The sequence below is a fragment of the Rhinopithecus roxellana genome, chromosome 5 (assembly GCF_007565055.1).
Source record: "Rhinopithecus roxellana isolate Shanxi Qingling chromosome 5, ASM756505v1, whole genome shotgun sequence".
NCBI classification, from domain to species: domain Eukaryota; kingdom Metazoa; phylum Chordata; class Mammalia; order Primates; family Cercopithecidae; genus Rhinopithecus; species Rhinopithecus roxellana.
The window spans coordinates 123,389,507-123,410,757 of record NC_044553.1 but is presented as its reverse complement, the minus strand read 5'-3'; the positions used below and the strand labels follow the sequence as shown (position 1 = coordinate 123,410,757).

At 38.6% G+C, this 21,251-nt stretch overlaps 1 protein-coding gene across 1 annotated transcript in view; it reads right to left on the bottom strand.

Moving 5' to 3' along the window:
* MTMR10 (myotubularin related protein 10) overlaps positions 1-21,251 on the bottom strand; it is a 53,661-nt gene that overhangs the window by 31,908 nt on the left and 502 nt on the right. The window contains exons 2-5 of the mRNA XM_010362894.2: positions 20,884-20,944; positions 7,164-7,300; positions 5,018-5,090; positions 4,391-4,533 (exon numbers count right to left, since the gene is read on the bottom strand). Of these exons, the coding sequence (XP_010361196.1) occupies positions 4,391-4,533; positions 5,018-5,090; positions 7,164-7,300; positions 20,884-20,944 (414 nt within the window). The remainder of the gene's footprint in view (positions 1-4,390; positions 4,534-5,017; positions 5,091-7,163; positions 7,301-20,883; positions 20,945-21,251) is intronic.

Here is a 21,251-nt window from a genome sequence, read left to right as displayed (position 1 = left end):
CCAACTATGCTTTCTTGGAAACTACCGTGTCTGTTCAACACTACTCTCTTCACAAGCCTTCCTAGAGGGAGCCAATTTCAGAGTATTAATTCCAGAAACCCACAACAACAGTTTCAATATAAAGTGTCTCCTTAGTTAATTGTGCTTATGTTGCTTTATTTCCAAGGTATTCACATAAGAGTTATGTGGATGAGAAGTAGGATATAGGTGGTTCTGTTATACTTCTACCATTAAGGTCAATTCCTTAGATAGATGCCACATTTCACATTCATTTAACAAGTATTTACTGAGCACCTACAATGTTGTAAGCCCTGGAGATGCAGTGAGCGAAACAGACACTAATCCCTGTCCTCATGAAGCTTACATTCTAGTGGGAAGACAGACACTAAACAAGATCAAGGAGAAAAAATACAGAAAGATAACTATGAGTGCTAAAAGAGAAAAATAATAGAGCAGGGAAGGTGAATATGAAGTGTTACAGTGAGAAGAGGGAGGCAGGTTAAAAAGTAGAGAAGGAGACCAAGAAAGACCTCCCTGTGCAGACTTGAGTAAAGATCTGAAGATGTTTGCATTTTGTAGCATAACTTCAGTAGCTTTCTAAAGGTGCACTGGGTCCAACAGCGGCTACACTAATACTTGTTGACAAAAGTAGTTACCAATATATTAAGGAAAATGCTCCAAGCCAATAATCATAATGTCTATCACATTCCCAAAACAATTAGAAAGTAGTCACATGCTCTGTTTACAGAAAAGAAACTCACATATCATTGATCATGGACATGTTTTTTTGCGGTCATGAGGCAAAAAAGAAACAAAGCCTATTTTCAAGGCAAAACCCAACACAGTATATTTTTTTGAAGCCCCCTTAAAAATAGCACAATATCAAATGAGGTTAGGAAACCAATGAGTATATCCAAAAGCATCTACATTGAAAGAAGTCTATAAAAAACATTGTCAAACTGAAAGTCAGTTGAATTACTGGTTTTTTGGGGGGGTAGCAGAACTCGAACTAAATATACTGTTTTTCGGTAGTTAATTTCAATGTATAACTTATGTTCATACGACCTAAGGGGTCTCTTTGGGCACACAGACTAAGGCATACAAACTTGTGTACCTGGATTGTCCTCATGTTGTTACTGTGGAACATTCTAAGACAAGAAAGCAGGCCAGGGCCCCATTCTTTGCACTTTTACATACACGCTATTTTAAAAACCTAAGTCCAAATTCCTGTCTTCCATCCTAAGAGTTTTTGAAAGATCTGAAATAGTTCATTTGTCCTGGCTACCATAGGAAATGAAGAAAATGCTGGTATTAAAGACATTAAATTATGGCAAATATTTTACTGGAGAAAAAGAAGTAAACTACTTTTAAATCAATTTTTGGACCAAAGCTGATAACCTTCTCTGGACAGAAGCCGGAAGTGCCCACAGTGGATGGTTTCTTTTCTAAGATTACCTGTGGTACAGCACTGAAGAAGCTCAAATCCAGGAAACACTCAAACCTCATTAAGTTCTATCTCATTTGCAAACACAAGTGGTTTCCTTTATTTCTGTGGCCTGAAAGCCACCAAAAAGCAGTACCAGATTCAAGTCAAAAATAACAGTTCATAAAAAGGCCAACTTGTTATTTAATCAGATGAATGAAATTCACCTCTATAAAGTATTCCTGAAGAAGTGGTTCACAACCCGCTAATCAGAGAATAAAGTGGAAACAAAAGGCATATATTTCACTTGTTATGCATATGTATCTATATATTTATCTTTATCTACACAGATAGATACATAGATAAATCATGAAAAACAATCTTTATTATTTTGCCCTTCAGTTTTGAGCAAAGGTTCTGCAAAAGAAAATGGTGGCTCTAAGTTGCTATGAGGTTAGATGTCCAATTCTGTATCATCAAATTCCTTCTTTTCTTTATACAGACCTTTCCCAAATATCACTATTTTCCTGTGACAGCTAGAGGATAATGAGGATGAATATTAATGACTACAAGTGCCCAAAAGCAAACTAATTTTGTCATAATACAATTGAAACACCACCAACAAGACAACCAGAAGGGTTCAGAACATGTAACAAAATGTGAACCAATTTAGTATTTTCGAATTTCATTTTTCAAAACAAAAACATAAATGTCTTAGGTATTTCCAAATGAATCAATGGTTTACCCACCAGAGAACTCCAAACATGCATTTGGTCATTTTAAAGCAACTGATAAAACAGCAAAACATTTTCCAAAGAAAACAGTATTCAAAGCTTTCAGGAGGTAAAAATGAGCCATAATTTCCTAACCACTACCGAATTTTAGATGAGAACTTCTCACTTGAAATAAAAGAATATGCCATACTTTTTGTTTTTAACTCGCAAAGCCATCAAGCTTTGGTAGCCACATACAACTTGACCCTGTGTTTGAAACGTGTAAATCAGAAAAAAACTATATTCTCATTGCATCTGTTTTTTTTTTTCCTGCACCCTCCCCTGACCTGCAACCCCCGTGGCTATACAAAAGACAAAGACTCACATGCTTTTTATATTTTAGGATACTGGGGAAAAGATTTTTGTCTGAAACTTGGTCTTAAGAGAGGGCATATGAGGGACTGGCTTGTTTTGTGCAGATGGTTTAGTACAGCTCTCTTCATGAACCAGCAGCACAACACATAGGGGATATTCTGAATTTCCACATCAGTTACCTATGCTCTGGTCATCTGGAAATCAACTATTTGCATAGATACATCTTTTATGCTGCCACTTTGTACCATTACTTTTCATTTGTTCATGCTTTAACTTTTTCACTAGATTTAAGTTCTCTAGGGCAAGAAACTGCATCTTCTCCTTCTTTCTACGTGCAAAATTTAGCACGCTGCCTCAACATCAAAAATGACCAACAAGTACTACAGATGGTTCAAGAACTAGGCCAAAAATTATTATTTTCACTCATTAAAATAGTGTCAACTGAAAAATACAGTAAAAGAGGGAGAATTTAACTTTCCAAAAGAGATCGGATCAATTGCATCAATTTCTTCCTTAGGAATATACTGTCCTAACTCAATCTAGGAAGTTCTGTGATGTCCCTAATCTTGAGATGCTACACATCTTAAGGTTTTCATAAGCAGGTCTTTGATGCTTTGATCAATTAAATTACAAATATAAATAAGCTTGAGGAAGTAACCTGTCTGAAATATTTTATGTACATCATGAATTCTAAAGTCCTTCTACATAAGCATAGGCACTTTAAATTAGTAAAATGCCAAAATCACAAACAGCACAATCGAACAGGTTGAAGAGGCTTTAAGAGTCATCTAGTTGAATTTTCAGAAACGCAGCATGCTGAGACATGGTTATACAGACTATCTGAAAACTTTTACCCATAGAGGAGCCTACAACTACTCTACTCTGCTAGACAGTCACATATTTTCAGATATATTTTCATATATTCATCTCCTGCTTGCCTTCCTGTGAATAAACTGTTGGTTCTCAATCTAAAAACAAATCTACCACCTCTTCACCAAAGTATATGAAGACAGCTGCCTTACAATATTTTTGCCAGCCTCATTTTGGTATCAACAGAAAATTTATTGCAGTCAGCTGACTGACCATGGAAAACAAAGGCACTCATTGCTTGGTGGTACAAAGGCTGCCTCCATTCTGAGAGAAAGCTACTTCCTATTCTACTAAGATACTGTTGCTCTACTTCCATACACACGCGCAGGCTTCCTACTGGAAAGTCTGTGACTACACGGGGGCATATTAGGTCTACCAACTTCACTCCTCTGGTAAAGCAAAGCATGGAAAACATGCCCTTGACTCTTTACAAGTAGGGTAATAAGACATTATCTGGAAGGCTGGGGAAAAATAAGGCAGTTAAAAAGTTACTCGCTTTGAGTTGCCCCTGTTGAGTGTCACTCAATTCATAGTATTTCTCTAAACCACTAATAATTACTAGGCCTTTCCCGTAACTATATATTTACCTAAATCTTATGTAACGTAAGTCTAGCTTACAGTTTGTTGGTAAAGGTCTGCAGTACTGCATTAAAAGCCTAACCAAACCTTAATCACAGTATATTGCCAACTTTTCAACCTTTTTAACCAAGAAAAGAAACTGACAAGTAAGGATCGTTATGAAAAAAAAAAAAAAAAGCTAATTTCCACGTAAGAGTCTTTAATATTTTAGAAGCTGATAAAAAACTATATAGAACACTTTAAAACAGCCATAAACCAATCCAGGAAAATAGTTCTATTAATATTCTTGGCTTTGACTTTACTTAAGAAAATGTCTGATAACTTCCCCTAAAAAACATCTGAGCAATTGAGAAATGAAAACTGCCATACAGAATTGAAATCAGTAAATACAGTACAGAACCCAGAACTTGATAAAACTTAACAGTATTACCTTTTTAGCACTTTCGGGACCTGATTCATCAAAGCGAAATCTGACAATTCTGAAATCTTTACAATAAATAATTAACTCTGTTGGATTAAATTTCAGTTTCTGGTTGGGGCCTAGGACTTTCTGCTTCCTCTTGTGGTCATTTACTAAAAAAGAAAAAAAAATAGAGAAAATAAAATGCGTAACAGTTATTTCTTGTTACTAACCCTTTTGTACAAATTCTCAGTGAAAATAATTGGAGGGTCACCCATCATTTGAGCTCTGCCTGTCTAGAAGAATGTTTCATACTTGTCTGTAATTCGTAGAACTTGGAGGTTGGTTTTAAGTTTGCTTTGGAAGATATTTTAAATGATTATTTGCATAAAACCACCATTTAGATACATTTAATGATTAATTTTAATTAAAAAGAAGACAAAAAACTTAGAAACTAATAAAAGTTATATATTTCTCATCTTCCTTTTAAAATAATTTATTGACATCTCCCTCTTTGTGTTCCTGGGACTCAAAAACATGGCAAAAGTAAACTTACAGAAATAAAACGCCAATCCAAGTATTTTGAGAGGTGTAACTTTTCAAATAATACTTCCAGAGTGGAATCCACTTTTAGAGTATGTACGGAATACTACGTACCTGTGACAATTTGCTCAATACATGTTAAAGGGACATCATGTTCACCAAGAAGAAGGTTTCTGTAATGGAATTTCTGAAATAAAAAATTATGTTCATATTAATTCTTTTCCCAATAATCTCACAATGGTAGTATAAGCCTTATATTGTGATGATAAACTGTGACAATTATCTCTGAAAAGCACAAAAAGCTTTTGTCTAGGTAGCTAGGGCCATTCCAATGTTGACAGATAGAAATTAGGCTAAAATGTACACACAATCTTATTATAATATCTAAGATATGGAATATCACCAATCACTTTACCGGCAAGCATTTGCATGTCTAGATCTGGATAAGCTGGCCACAACATATTAAAGAAAAAAGGGCTCTTATGTCATCAAATTTTAAATGGGTAAAATCATGTTTGATTTTCACAATGGAGATTTTAAAGTGGAAAATAACCATCTTTTTAAAGCACAAAGTCTACTAGAAATAAAAATCTTTAGAAAAAGGTTTTGCATGTTCAAACTAAGGACACAGTTAACACTATTAATCTGTTGTCAGTAGGGCATTGGTTTACTTTTTCCTAATAGTGGTACTGGATTTAAGCTGTTCCAGGTATCTGCTTCTCATTTACAGTGAAGTCTGGGGCCAGTGATCATTATGAAGCTAAAAACAAAGAGAAACACCCAAGCCTACATCCAAATAAGCTACTGTCTCTACACAGGGGTATCTTTAAGTGCCTTAAATTTAGTCTAAATATACCTAAGACTGTAATGCACACACAAACATACAGTACAATAAATATTTGTACAGTATAATAAATTATGGTAAATTAGTGAATGACTACATGAAATACACTTAAATTATTAGATCCTTAAATTAAAAGTTTACAGTTCATATGCCAATATTTCATTACAGAACAATTACTATAAAGAAAGATCTAGGGGTAAATGTGTATAATACTTTATAAAACAAAATAGAAAATGGCTGACAGAAAAGTCCAGGGTTTTTAAGTTAAGCAAATGAATGCTTGAACTTTTTTTTTTTTTTTTTTGAGGCGGAGTCTTGCTCTGTCGCCCAGACTGGAGTGCAGTGGCGCAATCTCGGCTCACTGCAAGCTCCGCCTCCTGGGTTCCCGCCATTCTCCTGCCTCAGCCTCCCGAGTAGCTGGGACTACAGGCGCCCGCCACCTCGCCCGGCTAGTTTTTTGTATTTTTAGTAGAGACGGGGTTTCACCATGTTAGCCAGGATGGTCTCGATCTCCTGACCTCGTGATCCGCCCGTCTCGGCCTCCCAAAGTGCTGGGATTACAGGCTTGAGCCACCGCACCCGGCCTGCTTGAACTTCTAAAAACCAAAATTATATGGACTATTACTTTCTAGTAAGAACATAAAACAGCAAGAGGGCTATTAAAAATTTTTAAATCAATACTATTCTTCACTCTTCCTAGAAACTAGAATTTAACTTTTTAGGAAAAGAACTCTAATTAATTTTAAGAAAAAATGGTAGGCTGGGTGCAGTGGCCTGTACTCCAGCACTTTGGGAGGGAAAGGCAGGCAGATTGCTTGGGCTCAGGGGTTCGAGACCACTTTGGGCAACATAACAAAACCCCATCTCTACAAAAAATACAAGTTAGTTGGGAGTGGTGGCATGCACCTGTAGTACCAGCTACTCAGGAGGCTGAGGTGGCAGGATAGCTTGAGCCCAGGAAGCAGACAAAGGTTGCAGTGACCCGAGATCGTGCCACTGCACTACAGACTGAGAGACAGAGTGAGATCCAGGCTCAAAACAAACAAATCAAAAACCCAACAACAAAAAAACCTATGAAATCAGTAAAATGTGTGGCATTTGTAAGATCACTTAGCAAATAACTTTTTCTTTATGTCATTTTTATAAGCAGGTTCAAAGATCTGCAAGAGCGGGCATAACTTCCTTAATGAAAAGGACATATAACGAAAACAGAGGATAAAGCAAGGTGACTTACAATCCTCCAACTAATGATACTTCTCAAGCAAGTTCCAACATTCTTCTTAAACTATATTTTAAATCTTACATTGTATTACCTAATACTTTTATTATAATTTTTCCATACCTATGTTTTATATAATATGTACCACTAAGAGTTGAAAGCCTGATACAATGAAACAGTGTACAAATAAAACACACCTGTAATGGCATTGGGTCGTCTGTAATAAAGGAAATTTTGAAGTTACTGCATATCAGCTTTCCCCACAAATCGTACTGGCTTGTGTCTGTTGCAATGCATTTTCTCACAAAATTGACTTCATTTACGACAATTTCTCCTTTAAAAAAAGAAAAAATATTTGTAAGCTACTTTGTCATAAAATACCAATGGTCTTTGTGGGACCTAGAAGGAGTGTTTCATGAGGACAGCGATGAGGAGAGTAAAAACATTCACCGATTGCCCATCAGGTGCCAGGCACTGTATGCACTTTACTTCCCAACAAAGCTAACAGTAACGACAAGACATTGTTCTCCAAGGCGTAGAAACTGAGGCAAAAACAGCTCAGGGGTTTGAGCTGGTTAAACTAGAAAGGCTGACCTAACTGTGTTTTTTTCTATGCTATACTACTTCTCATTATTTATCTGCTGGAAGACTTTCTGGAGAAGAAATAAACTACACCAGCTCCTTCAGAGTATTACTTGACGGAATATTTGTGTTTTATTAACACACGACTTGATCTCTCAAACCAATGTCTTTGATCCCTTTTGTACGGAATGAGAAACAGAGCTCAGTTTCATTGAATGTAAAATGTATTCCATAAAGCCAAATCAAGTTTCCTTCTGCACTCAGATTATAACTTAGTAGGCAACAAAACCTTATAGTTCTGAGTTAAAAGGAAAGATTAAAAGAAATAAATATAAGAACCCAATATAAAAGTTATAATGTGCTTTTCAAAGAACATTATATTTCTACAATTTATTTAAAGCTTGGTCATCATTAAACCTTAATTTCAAGATCTAAAAGTCAACTAGACCCAGAACATTTTAAGCCATCTGTCTCCTGGGTCAATGGTAGAAAAGTGAGTGTACTGATCTACTTTGCCTATTTCTTTCATTATAAAAACTTTTAGCACTGATAGAATGTTTGCTGACAAACTCCAAACTCCTACCAGTTCATAAAGAATGAAACTATAGTCTCATAACAATCCTCTCTTTAACAAATAGGTTATAACAAATTTGAGTTGCAATAATAACCTTTATTCGAAGTTCTTAAAAATGTACAAGGCTAGTTTTGAAACTGCTCCTTAACATTTACTTAAAATCTGCTCATGTCAAATTCACAGTGCAAACAGCTTGCGTTAACTTCCATTGTGAAGACAAGCCTCCGTCGCATGGCTGGGAGCCCTGCATCCCCAGCCAGCTACCAGTTTTCCTCGCCCTCACTGCTCTGCCCACAGTGGCGGCCTAAATCCCTCATGGGACCATGCTACTTCCCATTTCATGGAATATTCTTTCCTTCTACCTTAGTCCAACCACGGGGGAATGGCTTAAAAAAATTCTTCCTATCTAGATTAAATTCACATATCAAAGCATTGTATTTCTAGCACTCATCATAGCTACAATTATATTTATTTATTTTTTAATTAATGCCTACATTACCCTCAGGATTATATGCTCCATGAGGGTAGAAGATGGACTGATTTTATTCACTGCTGAAATGTTAGTGCCTAGAACAGTGTCTGACACAGGGTAGGTGCCTGTTAAGAGTGATGAATGCAAGAATGAATAAAATCACTTCATGACACATGGTTCTGTCTAACATGAGTTGGGCAGAAGTTGTTCTAGATAAGAAGAGAAACTAGTAGTAATTCAATATGGCTAAGCAGCCAAGCTGGCTGGAAGATAAGGGCTGTTTGGGTAAATGATATGTAAGTTAGAGAAAAGCCACAGAACTGCCACTGCTTGCCTAAATATGCATTAAAGAGTTATAAATAGGACATCTGTCCTGTCTGATTCTTTCAACAACCTGTAAAGGAAGGCAGGCAGATGGTTTCCTTAATTCACAGATAAAGGATTTGGACCCAAACAGGTTAAATCACTTTCCTAAGATCTTAAAACTAAGTAGTAAACTTGGCACTTATAACCAAGTGTTCTGACTTCAAATCTAAGTCTTTCCCTATAATTACATACAATTAAATGTACTATAGTGAGATATAGCAAGTACCAAAACTGTATTAAAGTTCAAATATTGGCCTTAACTGAATTCTAATGAGAAAAAAAATTTAAGATGACCAAATGTATTTACATTTATATATTATTATATATATTATATTATATATATATAATATATATAATATATAATATATATATAATATATAATATATAATATATATATATATACGCACATTGAGTAATTCAAATACATAAAATTTAAATCTTCTCTAGCTCCTTGAACATAAACCTTACCAATTCCTGTATCAGATTCTGGGCCACTGAATACTCAACCCTCTCTCCTCTCCAGTAAATCTCAAATACTAATTATAAGTGGGCCCTCAATTTAAACAACTAAACTAACCATGCCAGTTTAGACAGAGGACACAGTCCTGTAACACTGACTTCTTTACACAGAACCACCTTAGCAAACTCATATGGTGCCACCTTAGCAAACTCATCTAAAAACAGACTCTTCAAACATTGCTACAAAAATTCATCCAGTTCTAAGACTTATGATCCATACAAACTTGTTATGCATGCTATACTCAAATAAAAATTCACTTAAAGGCTGGGCGTAGCGGCTCACAGCTGTAATCCCAGCACTTTGGCTGAGGTGGGTGGATCACCTGAAGTCAGGAGTTTGAGACCAGCCAGGCCAACATGGTGACACCTATCTCTATTAAAAATACAAAAAAAATTTAGCCAGGCGTGGTGGTGCGCACCTGTAGTCCCAGCTACTTGGGAGGCTGAGGCAGGAGGACTGCTTGAACCCAGGAGGTGGAGGTTGCAGTGAGCTGAGATCCTGCCACTGCACTCCAGACTGGGTAACAGAGCCAGATTCCATCTCAAAAAAAAAAAAAATTCACTTAAAACAAACAAACAAACTACCATACGATTTCAGGTTCCTGAGAAGGGAAGCAGAAGTAATAACGGGAAGGAAGACACAGAGCTTGTGTAGCAGGGCCTTGTGGCCACACTAGTACCATAAACAAACTGTATTTAGGAGTATAATGCCCTTGGAAAGCCCTTCTTCTCTAGAAGCCAGATTCTTCTACTGATGCACAAATGTTAACGTATCAAAGCCCACAAAGGCAGTGAGAATGAGACAAAGAAAAGGAGGAGAATATACTTAATGGGTCCAAGGGATGGTAAACCACGCCCTGCAGGTCAAATACAAAACCTTGTTTTTGTAAATAAAATTTTAGTAAGACAAAGCCATACTCATTCGTTCATGTGCCATCTATAGCTGCTTTCACAGGACAAAGACTTGAGTACTTGAAACAAATACCTTATGGTCCGCAAAGCCTAGAACATTTACTGCACTTCAAAGAATAGGTTTGCTGACCCCTGTGTTAGAGATGGTTACTAAAGTGTCAACTCTTAAAATTATCCGAAACAAGGCTTAGAAGACACAACTGGGCATGTCCCATCTGAAAGGTGAGAAGTGAAGCACCTGAGAAGCAGGTGTTTTTGATCTGCAATGTTGTAGCCATTTCAAAGAGCTCTGGAGGACCCCTCACAGGAGGGATGAGGACAACCTTCCTGCTAGAATACGTCCATGCGAGTCAAGTCAAAAGATCCCTTTCTCATCAATGAGCCACAGCACTCAGCAGAAAGTAAACACGGAAGCCAGGTTTAACTGCTGTACGGCCCACACTCCGTCAACGAAAAGCAAAAGCGAGAATCTGGAAATGAACCCCGAGGGGCTAGAGTCTGAGACAGCAGAATGAACTCAGGCTTGCCTTAATAAATATACAAATAGAGATGCAGTTAACAGATGTGTGTACACCTGGGTCGGTACATGTGTGTATGTTTTCTAGCTCTGCCCTCTGAAAGTGCTACAAGCAGTGACACTCCAGCAACAACACACACACTCAGTACCCAGATCTCGCTTTTAAAATACTATTTTCCAATAAAAAGAACTAGGACTTTTAGAGAAATGGCTGATTCCAAGGCTGGGGCAGGGGAAACAAGATGAGTCTGTAGACTCTGGTAATGCCAGGATATCAGAAAATAAGGAAGTGGGGCTGAAAAAAAAGAGGGGGGATGGCATTTCCAAAGGATACAAGAGCCAGCATGAAAGAACTCCCAATGGCCAAAGCCGGAACAATCTGAGCAACAAAAGAAGTAACACAAATGCCGGATAGAAAGTAAATTAAAAAGTATCTGTGAATCCATACTGTCGTAAACGGATGACTGAATAATAAATACATGAGGGAGAAGAGACAAATCTTCCTTACAGAAGAATTCCAATTACTAAATGCAGGAAGAGTAAGGGAAACAAAATCATGATTAGAACATTAAAGATCAAGAAACTATCATGGATTGACTCAATGATTGCTGCGTGCAATATGCACTGATGAATGCTAAATTCAGAGAGCCAAATTTTAAGGAGACCAGGTTATTTGTATAAGCACAAGGTTATCTTCCCAAAAGTATTTACTAGTTACTGTGGTAGTTTTAAGGTATGCCCACAAATTCGTGATTCTCCTCCCTCCAGGAAGTGGAGCTTAATTCCCAATCCCCTGAGCGTGGGCTGGACTTAGTGATTTGTTTCTAACAAACATTATGGAAAAGGAAAAAGTCACTTTCTAGAGGAGAAACCTGACAGATACCACTTTAACCTGAAGTGATCAAGGTTAACATCACCAATAACCAATCATGTTGATGTCCTGTGCCTGCTCACATGACACAAGGGCAAAGGATACCACCTCTGTGGGTCTTTCCCGAAATCCACAACCTCTGCTTAATCAAAAAAAAAAAAAAATCAGACAAATCCAAACCAGGAGGCGTACTATAAGACACTACCTGAACAATAAAAGTGTCAAGGTTTTGTTGGGGAATCTAAGGAAAGGGTATCCACAGATTCTTCTGTTATTTGCAACTTTTCTCTAAGTCTGAAATTACGTCTACATTTTTAAAAGTCAATTTGATGACGTTTCTAAGGGGTGACTTGTTAGAACAGAAATCTAGTAATTATAAAATTCTTCCTTTTGATTAGTATATTTCTATGTTTAAAGAGCTTTAATATGTATTATTTGAGGCAAAATAAAAATCTCATTCTCATGCCTGTAATCCTAGCACTTTGGGAGGCTGAGGCAGGCAGATCACTTGAGGTCAGGAGTTCGAAACCACCCTGGCCAACATGGTGAAAGCCCGTCTCTACTAAAAATACAAAAAGTTAGCTGGGCCTGGTGGTGTGCACCTGTAATCCCACCTACTCAAGAGGCTGAGGCAGGAGTATTGCTCAAACTCAGGAGTTGGAGTTGCACTGAGGGGAGATCACACCACTGCACTCCAGCCTGGGTGACAGAGCGAGACTCCATCTAAAAAAAAAAAAAATCTAATTCAATAGAAAAAAAACACGTCAAGGTCTTGAAAGACGAGATGAAAAAGCTGTCACAGACTGAGACACTGAGAATAAGGAGACACGACAACTAAATGCTATGTAGTATCCTGGATGTGAACCTGAAATAGGTAAAGAATATTTGTGGAAAAACTAGGGAAATGTGAATAAAACTAGGCAAACGTGAATAAAACCTGCAGTTTAGCTAATAGCATCGTTAGCTTCTTAGTTGAGCTAAATTGACCAAGGTTACATAAGCTATTAACATTAGCGGAAGCTGGCTGAAGAGTTCACATTAACTCTATGCTCTTTTGTACAACTCTTACAAATTCAAATTCATTCCAAAATAAAACTACTAAAGAAAAATATAAACAAGGGACACAACATTAACAACAGCCAAAAAAAAAAGTGAAAGAAGGACTCTCCGGGCCAGGGTCTTTGGGTCTTTTAAGCGTCACACAGCCTTTTCTTACAGAACGGAATGGAAATGAGTCCTTGGAAAGAAGCAAAGAACAGAAGTACAGAGGGATACAGGCGAAGAAGAAAGAAAAGAAGGGCACTTCTGAGGATATGCTACAACTGGGTCTTCCTATTACGATAAGTGTCAAGTTAGAGACATGAGTTTTATTTGATAATGCTAAATTTTGTTCACGCAGAACCGGTCTTTAAAATATTTGGGTCATGCAGCACAGCTGTCTGCTCACATGTTATTTGCTCATAATTAAAAAAAAAAAAAAAAAAAAAGGAATGCTGAAGAGGAGCTGTCACAAGCTCCTGCCATGCCCTGAAACACTGTGGACCAGAAAACTAGCTTATAACTAGCTTATACCCAGGGGAGAAAAAGAAGACACAAAGTGGCCTCTTCCCAGACAGGATACATAAAGGTGCTGAGACTGCTCTTGTTCACATGTTAAATTAGTGACCTAGAAGAGAAAACTCTTAATAAAAGCCTCAAAGCTCTAGAGGACCTGAAGTTTTCAGGGAGACTATACGCCTGTGCTTTTTATGCAGTAAAACGGTGGTGTGCCAGAGACGGCTGGCTGGCCTGATTGTGAGAACCCACCAGACTCATCTCTCCCAGCTCTGTGCTATGCCATCAGCCACGGTGGGACCATTTACACCACCAAGCACTTCCCAGGATGCCACAAGGAAGCCTCAAGAAGATAGAAAAAGCAGGAAATTAGCTTCAGTGTGCGGTAAACAAAAACTTCTAAATTAGAAGATGATGAGCCAAGGGTTTCTACCACCACCTGGGAAGAAATTAAGAAATCCAAGTTTATTTTCTCAAGACCCCTTCATCTGTAAATATAAATGAGAAGGCAAATGTAATTACAGTTAATAAACCTCCAAATGATATGGCTAGGAAAGTTTTTAACTCCCTGAGGACCTCAAAACCATGTTGTATTATCTTTCCTAACACCTTATACATTTAGAAATTCAGCACGTTTGATGGACAGAAACAATGTTTCCCATACATTTTAGCTTGGAACACAGTTTAAGGCAAAGTCTCACAGCACACGTGGCTAATTAACCAGTGGGATGTGCAGAGGCCAAAAGCACAACTTAACTTGGGCTTTTAACAGTAGGGTGACTGCCCCAGTTTGCCTGGGACAGAGTGGTTTCCCTGTGATGTGGTACTTTTAGCACTAAAACCAGGACAGTCTCAAGCAAACTGGGACAAGCTGGTCACCCGAGCTTTAGGTAAACTCAGGAATTAAAGTGGCTCAAAAGTTATTACAGGAAATTGAAACTGTGGAAGATAAACACAAAATCTTTAATGCTGGTACTAACACACAATATAAAAAAGCAAGTACCATATCCAGTGAGTAGCACTCAGGAAGGGGCAGGAGGAAGGGTATACTGCAGATCTCAGGAAAAATTGTAGAATGAAATCTTGAAGGAAGAAGAGCACTGAGACAGTAGAGAATGTGTGATGATAATAGTAACAAGGTCCTAAATAAGGAATAAGGCACCTGGACGAGACCAAGGAACCAGCCTGAGTGAAGCTGAGAAATGAAGTCAGTGAGGTATAGGGTTAGCAAATTACGAGGTTAAAGAATTTGGATTTTATCCTGCTTAAGTAGGATTTTATTTATGGAGGTTCATGAATGGTACTGATAATGACAGTGAGGAGTTTGGAAGGGTAACAAAATGCTGGCCTAAGGTACTGCAGCAGAAGCCTAAGGAATGGACAGCTCCAAACATTCCTAAGGCTCTATGGGTAAAGTACTAAGCTAACGCTAAGATAGTTCAGTTACACTGTTTACTGTTCTGAGGGCGTGTTACAAGTCCTTTGGTCCTTCAAAAACAATGTATTCATAAATTAAAATACTACAAAAACCATTCTACAATCATCTATGAAGCCTACCTACAAAAAGGAATTACATCAAACACCTAAAAGATAAAGTCTTTGCCTTGAACAAATTCACAATCCAACTGAGGAAATAAGACGTATGGTGACGCAGAAAACAAGAACAGTATGGGCCAGTGAGCATGTAAAAAATAAACAAGACATCTATACAACAATGGCTATTTTCATTTCCCAGATGGCCCATGGTTGTATGCTTTTCTGATCTGATTACAAAAAACTCTGACAATCAGTGCATTCACTATCTAATAATCTCAAGAAAGTGCTGTGAGCACCGTAGATGGGAACAGGGAAAGAACTGAGCTGACACACAGCCTCAGCGCTCAGCTCAGCTTGAGTTCTCAACGGGCACTCAAGATTCAGAGCACAAGCATTTGTTTCCGGAGATCTTTTTGACACCCCTGCCCTACCCCAAATCTGGCTTAGGTGACCTTCCTCTGAGCTTTCACTACCTTTTCTTTCCTTTACTGAAGCATCTCCCCAGTGAACTGAAACTAAGAACAGGATCCCATCTCTTCAGCATTTTACCCTTCTGCCAAACTGCATCAAGCACACACTCAATACCTGCAGAACAAATTCATTATTGTTAAGTCTTGGCATTTCAACTCTTCTCCTTTAAAAAAGAGCATGCCCTGGGATGAGAAGACAGCAAAGGCCATCAAGCCCCACTCACTGCAAATCTTAAGTCCTCAATACAAAGCTGCTGGCATTTCACCAGCCTCTGCTTCAGCACAGCCAGCAACAGGAAGTCCACTGCCTCCCCAAGACATTCCATTTTCTGGCAGCTGAAATTATTTGAAAGTTCTTCCTCACGCTGGGTCAAAATCTGTCACCGTTGTGAAAAGGGCAAAGACAAGGACAGAGCTCTTTTTACCTCACTAGAGAACTCCCTCTAGGCTGACATCCAATCTACTCCCCAACAGTTCCAAAGCACAAATCTGTACCCTAGTGTCACCAGTGCAGCCAGGCGGGCTGTGCTGCTGAGCAGTTAGTGTCACAGCCTGGGAGCCAGACACAGAACTCTGGCTCTGCCTTGCTAGCTGTGTGACACTGGGCAAGTTACTTAACCTCTGCAAACTACAGTTTTCACATCTGTCAAATGGAGATAAACTGGTATCCTAGCTTACAAGGCTGTTATGAGGATTAACCTGCAAGCTATATTAGTTAAGGATCTTAGTTCAAAGTATGTTCAGAAACATGCCTGGTAATAGCTTAGCAAAAAGAAGAATACAAGGCTTTTGTGTCAGCTGGACTGCAAGGACAATGAAACCCAGGGACTTCAACACATTAGTACACTCCCTTGGAGTTCTTCACTCTTTTCAACTGATTCTTCTGGAACTGTGGCCACTTGCAGCAATACCAAAGAGGACCTCTTCCCTTAGTACCAACCTGACAATATCCAGAGGCAGACCTCTGCTCATGCTTGCAGTCCAGGGTGGGTTATTATCCTTGCTGGCCACACTGGAACCCAAGGTTGGGTGGAGTTAGTTAGGGCAGGATAATTTGTCAAAAGGAGGAAGATGCATTTTTCAGAGGACGGTGGAAGGCGGCTGGGTGTGGTGGCTCACGGCTGTAATCCCAACACTTTGGGAGGCCGAGGCGAGCCAACTGCTTGAGCCCAGGAGTTTGAGAAGAGCCTAGGCAATACAGTTGGACCCCATCTCCACAAAAAATACAAAAATTAGTCAGGTGCAGTGGCGCACGTCTGTAGTCCTAGCTACTTGGGAGGCTGAGGTGTGAGGATCACTTGAGCCCAGGAGGTTGAAGCTGCAGTAAGCCGTGATCACACCACTACAGTCCAAATTGGGTGACAGAGCAAAACCCCGTTTCAAAACACACACAAAAAAATGGCGGAAGTACTCCCAGGCAGACAAAATAATTAACGTTCTCTGTGTGAGTGCTCACAAAACTATATCTATAGTATTATAATAATCTCATCTAGTTCTGGTTTAGATTCCAAAAATCAAGTATAGTGTAAAACTAATTTAAAGGACCAATATAGAGTTTTTAACCTTTTAATTTTGTTAACTTAAAAACTTTTTTAAAGCTACAGCTATTATCACCAACATTTAACAAAAAAAGTATCTATTCCAAGTAGGTTAGAAGAACATAATCTCAGAATAAAAGACAATCTTTAAATCAAATAAATTTAGCTTTGTTAAAGAAAGCTGCACTTTTCTTAATTTTCTCATTTTGACTAAGGGCTGGTAAAAACTTCATCCAAATCTGATACCAGGCCCTGGCTGGAATCTGGGAACCAGTGATCCAGGTCACAGTCTTCTACCTTGTCAACAGGCAGCTTAGAGCTCATCCCAGGCCTTTCTGCGATACAGGCACACGACACTTCCAGCACTCTCCCTATCCAGGACAGATCTGGCACCCAGGAGATACTCACATTCTCACCGAACCGATCCACCAGGCCAGCAGCTAAACAGGGCACAGTCTGGCATTACATGCTCTTAACAAATACATGCTGGAACACAAACATATATATACACACACACACTTTAAAAGTCAAACTCAATTTTCAAGTATTGGAGTGATTTTACACATATACAATATAATCACTGAAAGAATGAAATTCACGTTAACGAAAGGAAGATAAAGAGAAAGCCTACACAAAAGCTGACTGCTTCGACAGAGGACTCTATTTCAATTCCAGGCTCAGACATAAATCTCTTGAAATGCCTGGCATAAAATAACACAGTCTTCCCTTTACTCCTAAATCTGAAAGTTAGTCTGTGTGTGTGCATGGCTAAGGTAACAGTTTAAGCCAGGTGGTCTGAGGGGTCCTTTCGTTCAGTCACTCAGTAAACATCTCAGCATCTATCACATTTCTGCACTTTGTGAGGCATCAGGACCACAAAGTTGAAGTAGGCACAATATCCATCTCCAAGAGTTTCATGAATCAGGAAAGCTGAAAATTACTAACATAAACCACAATCTAAATTAAATTACTAGTCATTTGCTTCTGTTTTCTTTACTTAATAAAACATGAGGATCATTTTGAATTTAGCCTTAAGTTCCAACAGCGCACATGGTGACCGCACGCAAATAAACTGACTTTGTGTTCTAATTTTCATCGCTTATTGAATTAAAAGTTCAAACTTTGGGCAACTGAAGTAGGATACCCTTGGACCCAAGGCATTATGCCAAAGCAAAGCATGCAATACTGTCTCTCTAGACAATTACTTCTTTTTTTAATTAAAAAAAATTTTTTTTTCAAGTTCTGGGATACACGTGCAGAATGTGCAGATTTGTTACATAGGTATACACGTGCATGCTGGTTTGCTGCACCTATCAGCCCGGTCGTCTAGGTTTTAAGCTGGGCATGCATTAGGTATTTGTCCTAATGCTTTCCCTCCCCTCACCTCCCATCCCCCACCCCCCACCACCCCCACAGGCCCCGGTGTGTGATGTTCCCCTCCCTGTGTCCATGTTGAACAATAACTTCTGTGTCCCTGTATATAGCCAAAGGTGATGTGGCCAGGTTTTCTACTGATTTCTGATAGTAACAAAGGTAAGAACTGTATTATTCACTCCCTCTTAGTAAAAGCCCTAGCCTAGTCTAGGTCTTCAGATCACCAATACTTCAGTTACTTTTCACTTGCCTTCCATTTCATGGGTAGAGCAGTAGGCTGCAGGCCAACAAAGAGCAAATGGTGGCAGTGAGAGATGTGACAGGCAAGGTGAAGCAGGAAACAGAGACCACAACATGGTAGCCAGACAGAACACAGCCAGGATGGGTGCAAGAAGGCCAGAATGAGAGGGGAAGAACAGAAGGGGAGAGGAAGGAGGCAAAAGACATCCTAATTCAGGACTGGCTAAATGTTGGGTAAGAATAAGTCAGGTACAAACAGAATGCTGAGTGATAGAGCCGTCACGTATGCTTGTACAGATTTCAGCTATGATTTCGCCACCAATGCAATAAAAATTAACACAAGTCAGAGAATTTCTTAATGGGCAACTAAAAGGTTCAGACTTAGTGTTACACCTCTTTTAGAATTTTTCTAAAAACAATTCGGATTTAGCTGCCATTTCTGGGACAAGAAAAGCATAGTCAGAAACTGGGTTTACAATTTCCCCAGAAAACTCTTGACTTTTAGTAATTTTATAAAATTGATAAGCCTCAGTGAGAAAGTTCTTCAAGTTTATGCATACTTAGTAACACCTTTTATTAGCATATATCTTAAATTTAAAAACTAATTTTTAAAAACTGACCAGGTGCAGTGGCTCACGCCTGTAATCCCAGCACTTTGGGAGGCCAAGGCAGGTAGATCACCTGAGTGCGGGAGTTCAAGACCAGCCTGGCCAACATGGAGAAACCCCATCTCCACTAAAAATACAAAAAATTAGCCAGGCGTGGTGGTGGGTTCCTGTAATCCCAGTTACTTGGGAGGCAGAGGCAGGAGAATCACTTGAACCTGGGAGGCAGAGGTTGCAGTGAGCCGAGATCACGCCAGTGCACTCCAGCCCGGGGAAGAGTGAGACTCAGTCTTAAAAAAAAAAAAAAAAAAAATTAAAAAATTTTTAAAAAAGTAAAAAACAAGCACTGGCATTTACAGTTACTGAGTGTGAAATCATAGTAGGCAGAGTGGAGGAATCAAAGCCTAAGAATCAGACCTGTTCAGAGTAAAGGAAGTCAAAGTTCAATAGCTCACAGGCACTCATTCAAAATGAGTACTGTTTTTCATCCCTGCATTTTAAACACTAGCTCAGAGCGACTAAGACTAAAACCGAGCACACAGGGAGCAAGGGTTACTTAGTAATTCTACTGTTCACCCTGAGGAAGAGTACAAATGATTAATTAGTACACACTGTTCAGTGAAAAGCACTAACAAAATCAAGGAAAATATTTATGACTCCCATAGTAAAGTTTAAGAAACACTTTTTAAGAGTTAGCATCTATCATATGGAACCAAAGTTTGGTGTTTTTAATATTTTGTCCCTATACAATATTTAAAATTTTTAAGTTTCCACATTTGTTCAATTTTTACCTACAAAATTCTCATTATTTTACTAGATTTGGCTTTAAGTAATGAGTCAGATTTTACAATGTTCATAGTAGCCACACAAACTAGTATTTGATTTCAGGTTTAAAATAGGCTTTCCTAAGTATCTGGCTACTTCCCCTAATAATCGCATTAAACAACCGACTTTTCCTAATTATTATACAACTGTTACACAATTCCAAATGCCATACCAATATTTTCTATGCTCTTTTAACAAACTCCTTTCTGCCACCAATCCCTACTTCTATCTCTAACGTCACCCATAGTAAATTTTGTTCCACAGCAGTGATTCTCTATTATGAGATTTTTGTCCCCCAGAGGCCGGGGACAAAAAAAAAAAAAAAAATTGGCAATGACTGGAGGCATTTTGGTGTGGTAACTAGGTCGCAACTAGGTGGTGGGGAATAAGGGTACTACTACTGGCATCTAGTGGGTGGAGACCATCTTTGCTGCTATACACAGGGCAGCCTGCCCCTCCAACTATGAATTATCTGGCCCCAAATGTCAATTAAGTGTCTCTGCTGGGAAAAGCCTACTTCTAAACTGAAACAAGCAAATTTGCAAATACAGCTGACAACTTCAAAAAACAATTGCCAAGCAAGTAATTCAAAGTTCACTTAGCTCTGTTATTGGTATAGAGACAGACATAATAAAGGCCTCTTTTTATACTATCAAGATGCATTAAAATGATTTGACTATCATTAATGCCATAAGTGGCCGACAAACACGTAAGCAAAGAGTACTTTTACTACCCAAGCAATTAAACATATACGTATTTTCAAAAAGAAATTCAGGAGACAAAAAAGGAAATGAGGTAATGACATTCTTGACAGTTCCATTTTCTCCTCTCAATCACCAGATTTTTAACTGGAGAAAGTTTAATGAGAGAAGGGAAGTTAACCACATGATACTAGTGGGCAGAATAATCTTAGACCAAAATACATTGCTAAAGTATCTGCCAAAATTCTAACAAACGTTTACCTGGCAAAAGGACTGGCTCCAGTTTTTTAATCTTCGGTTCCGAATTGAGCTTATCGTCAGTCTGAAATATATGAGCAAAATAAATCAAAATCTCAATCCCCCCACCCTCCGTAAAATGCTACAGCAAATGTTGTTTTCTAAGTGATGACACAGGCGAAAGACACATAGCCCCCATTTAAATTCTTTCACATATTAACTGAACACTTTTAAAGATCTGCTCATTATCGACTTGGAAGCCTGATAATAAAAATTACTTAAACTGCCAGTGTCGCTTCCAGGTGTTCATATTTATGACAGACGGGTAACCACTTCGACCAGTGACCCCAAGCGCTGCAATCATGCTTGCGGTCATAGGAGGGACGGTCGAC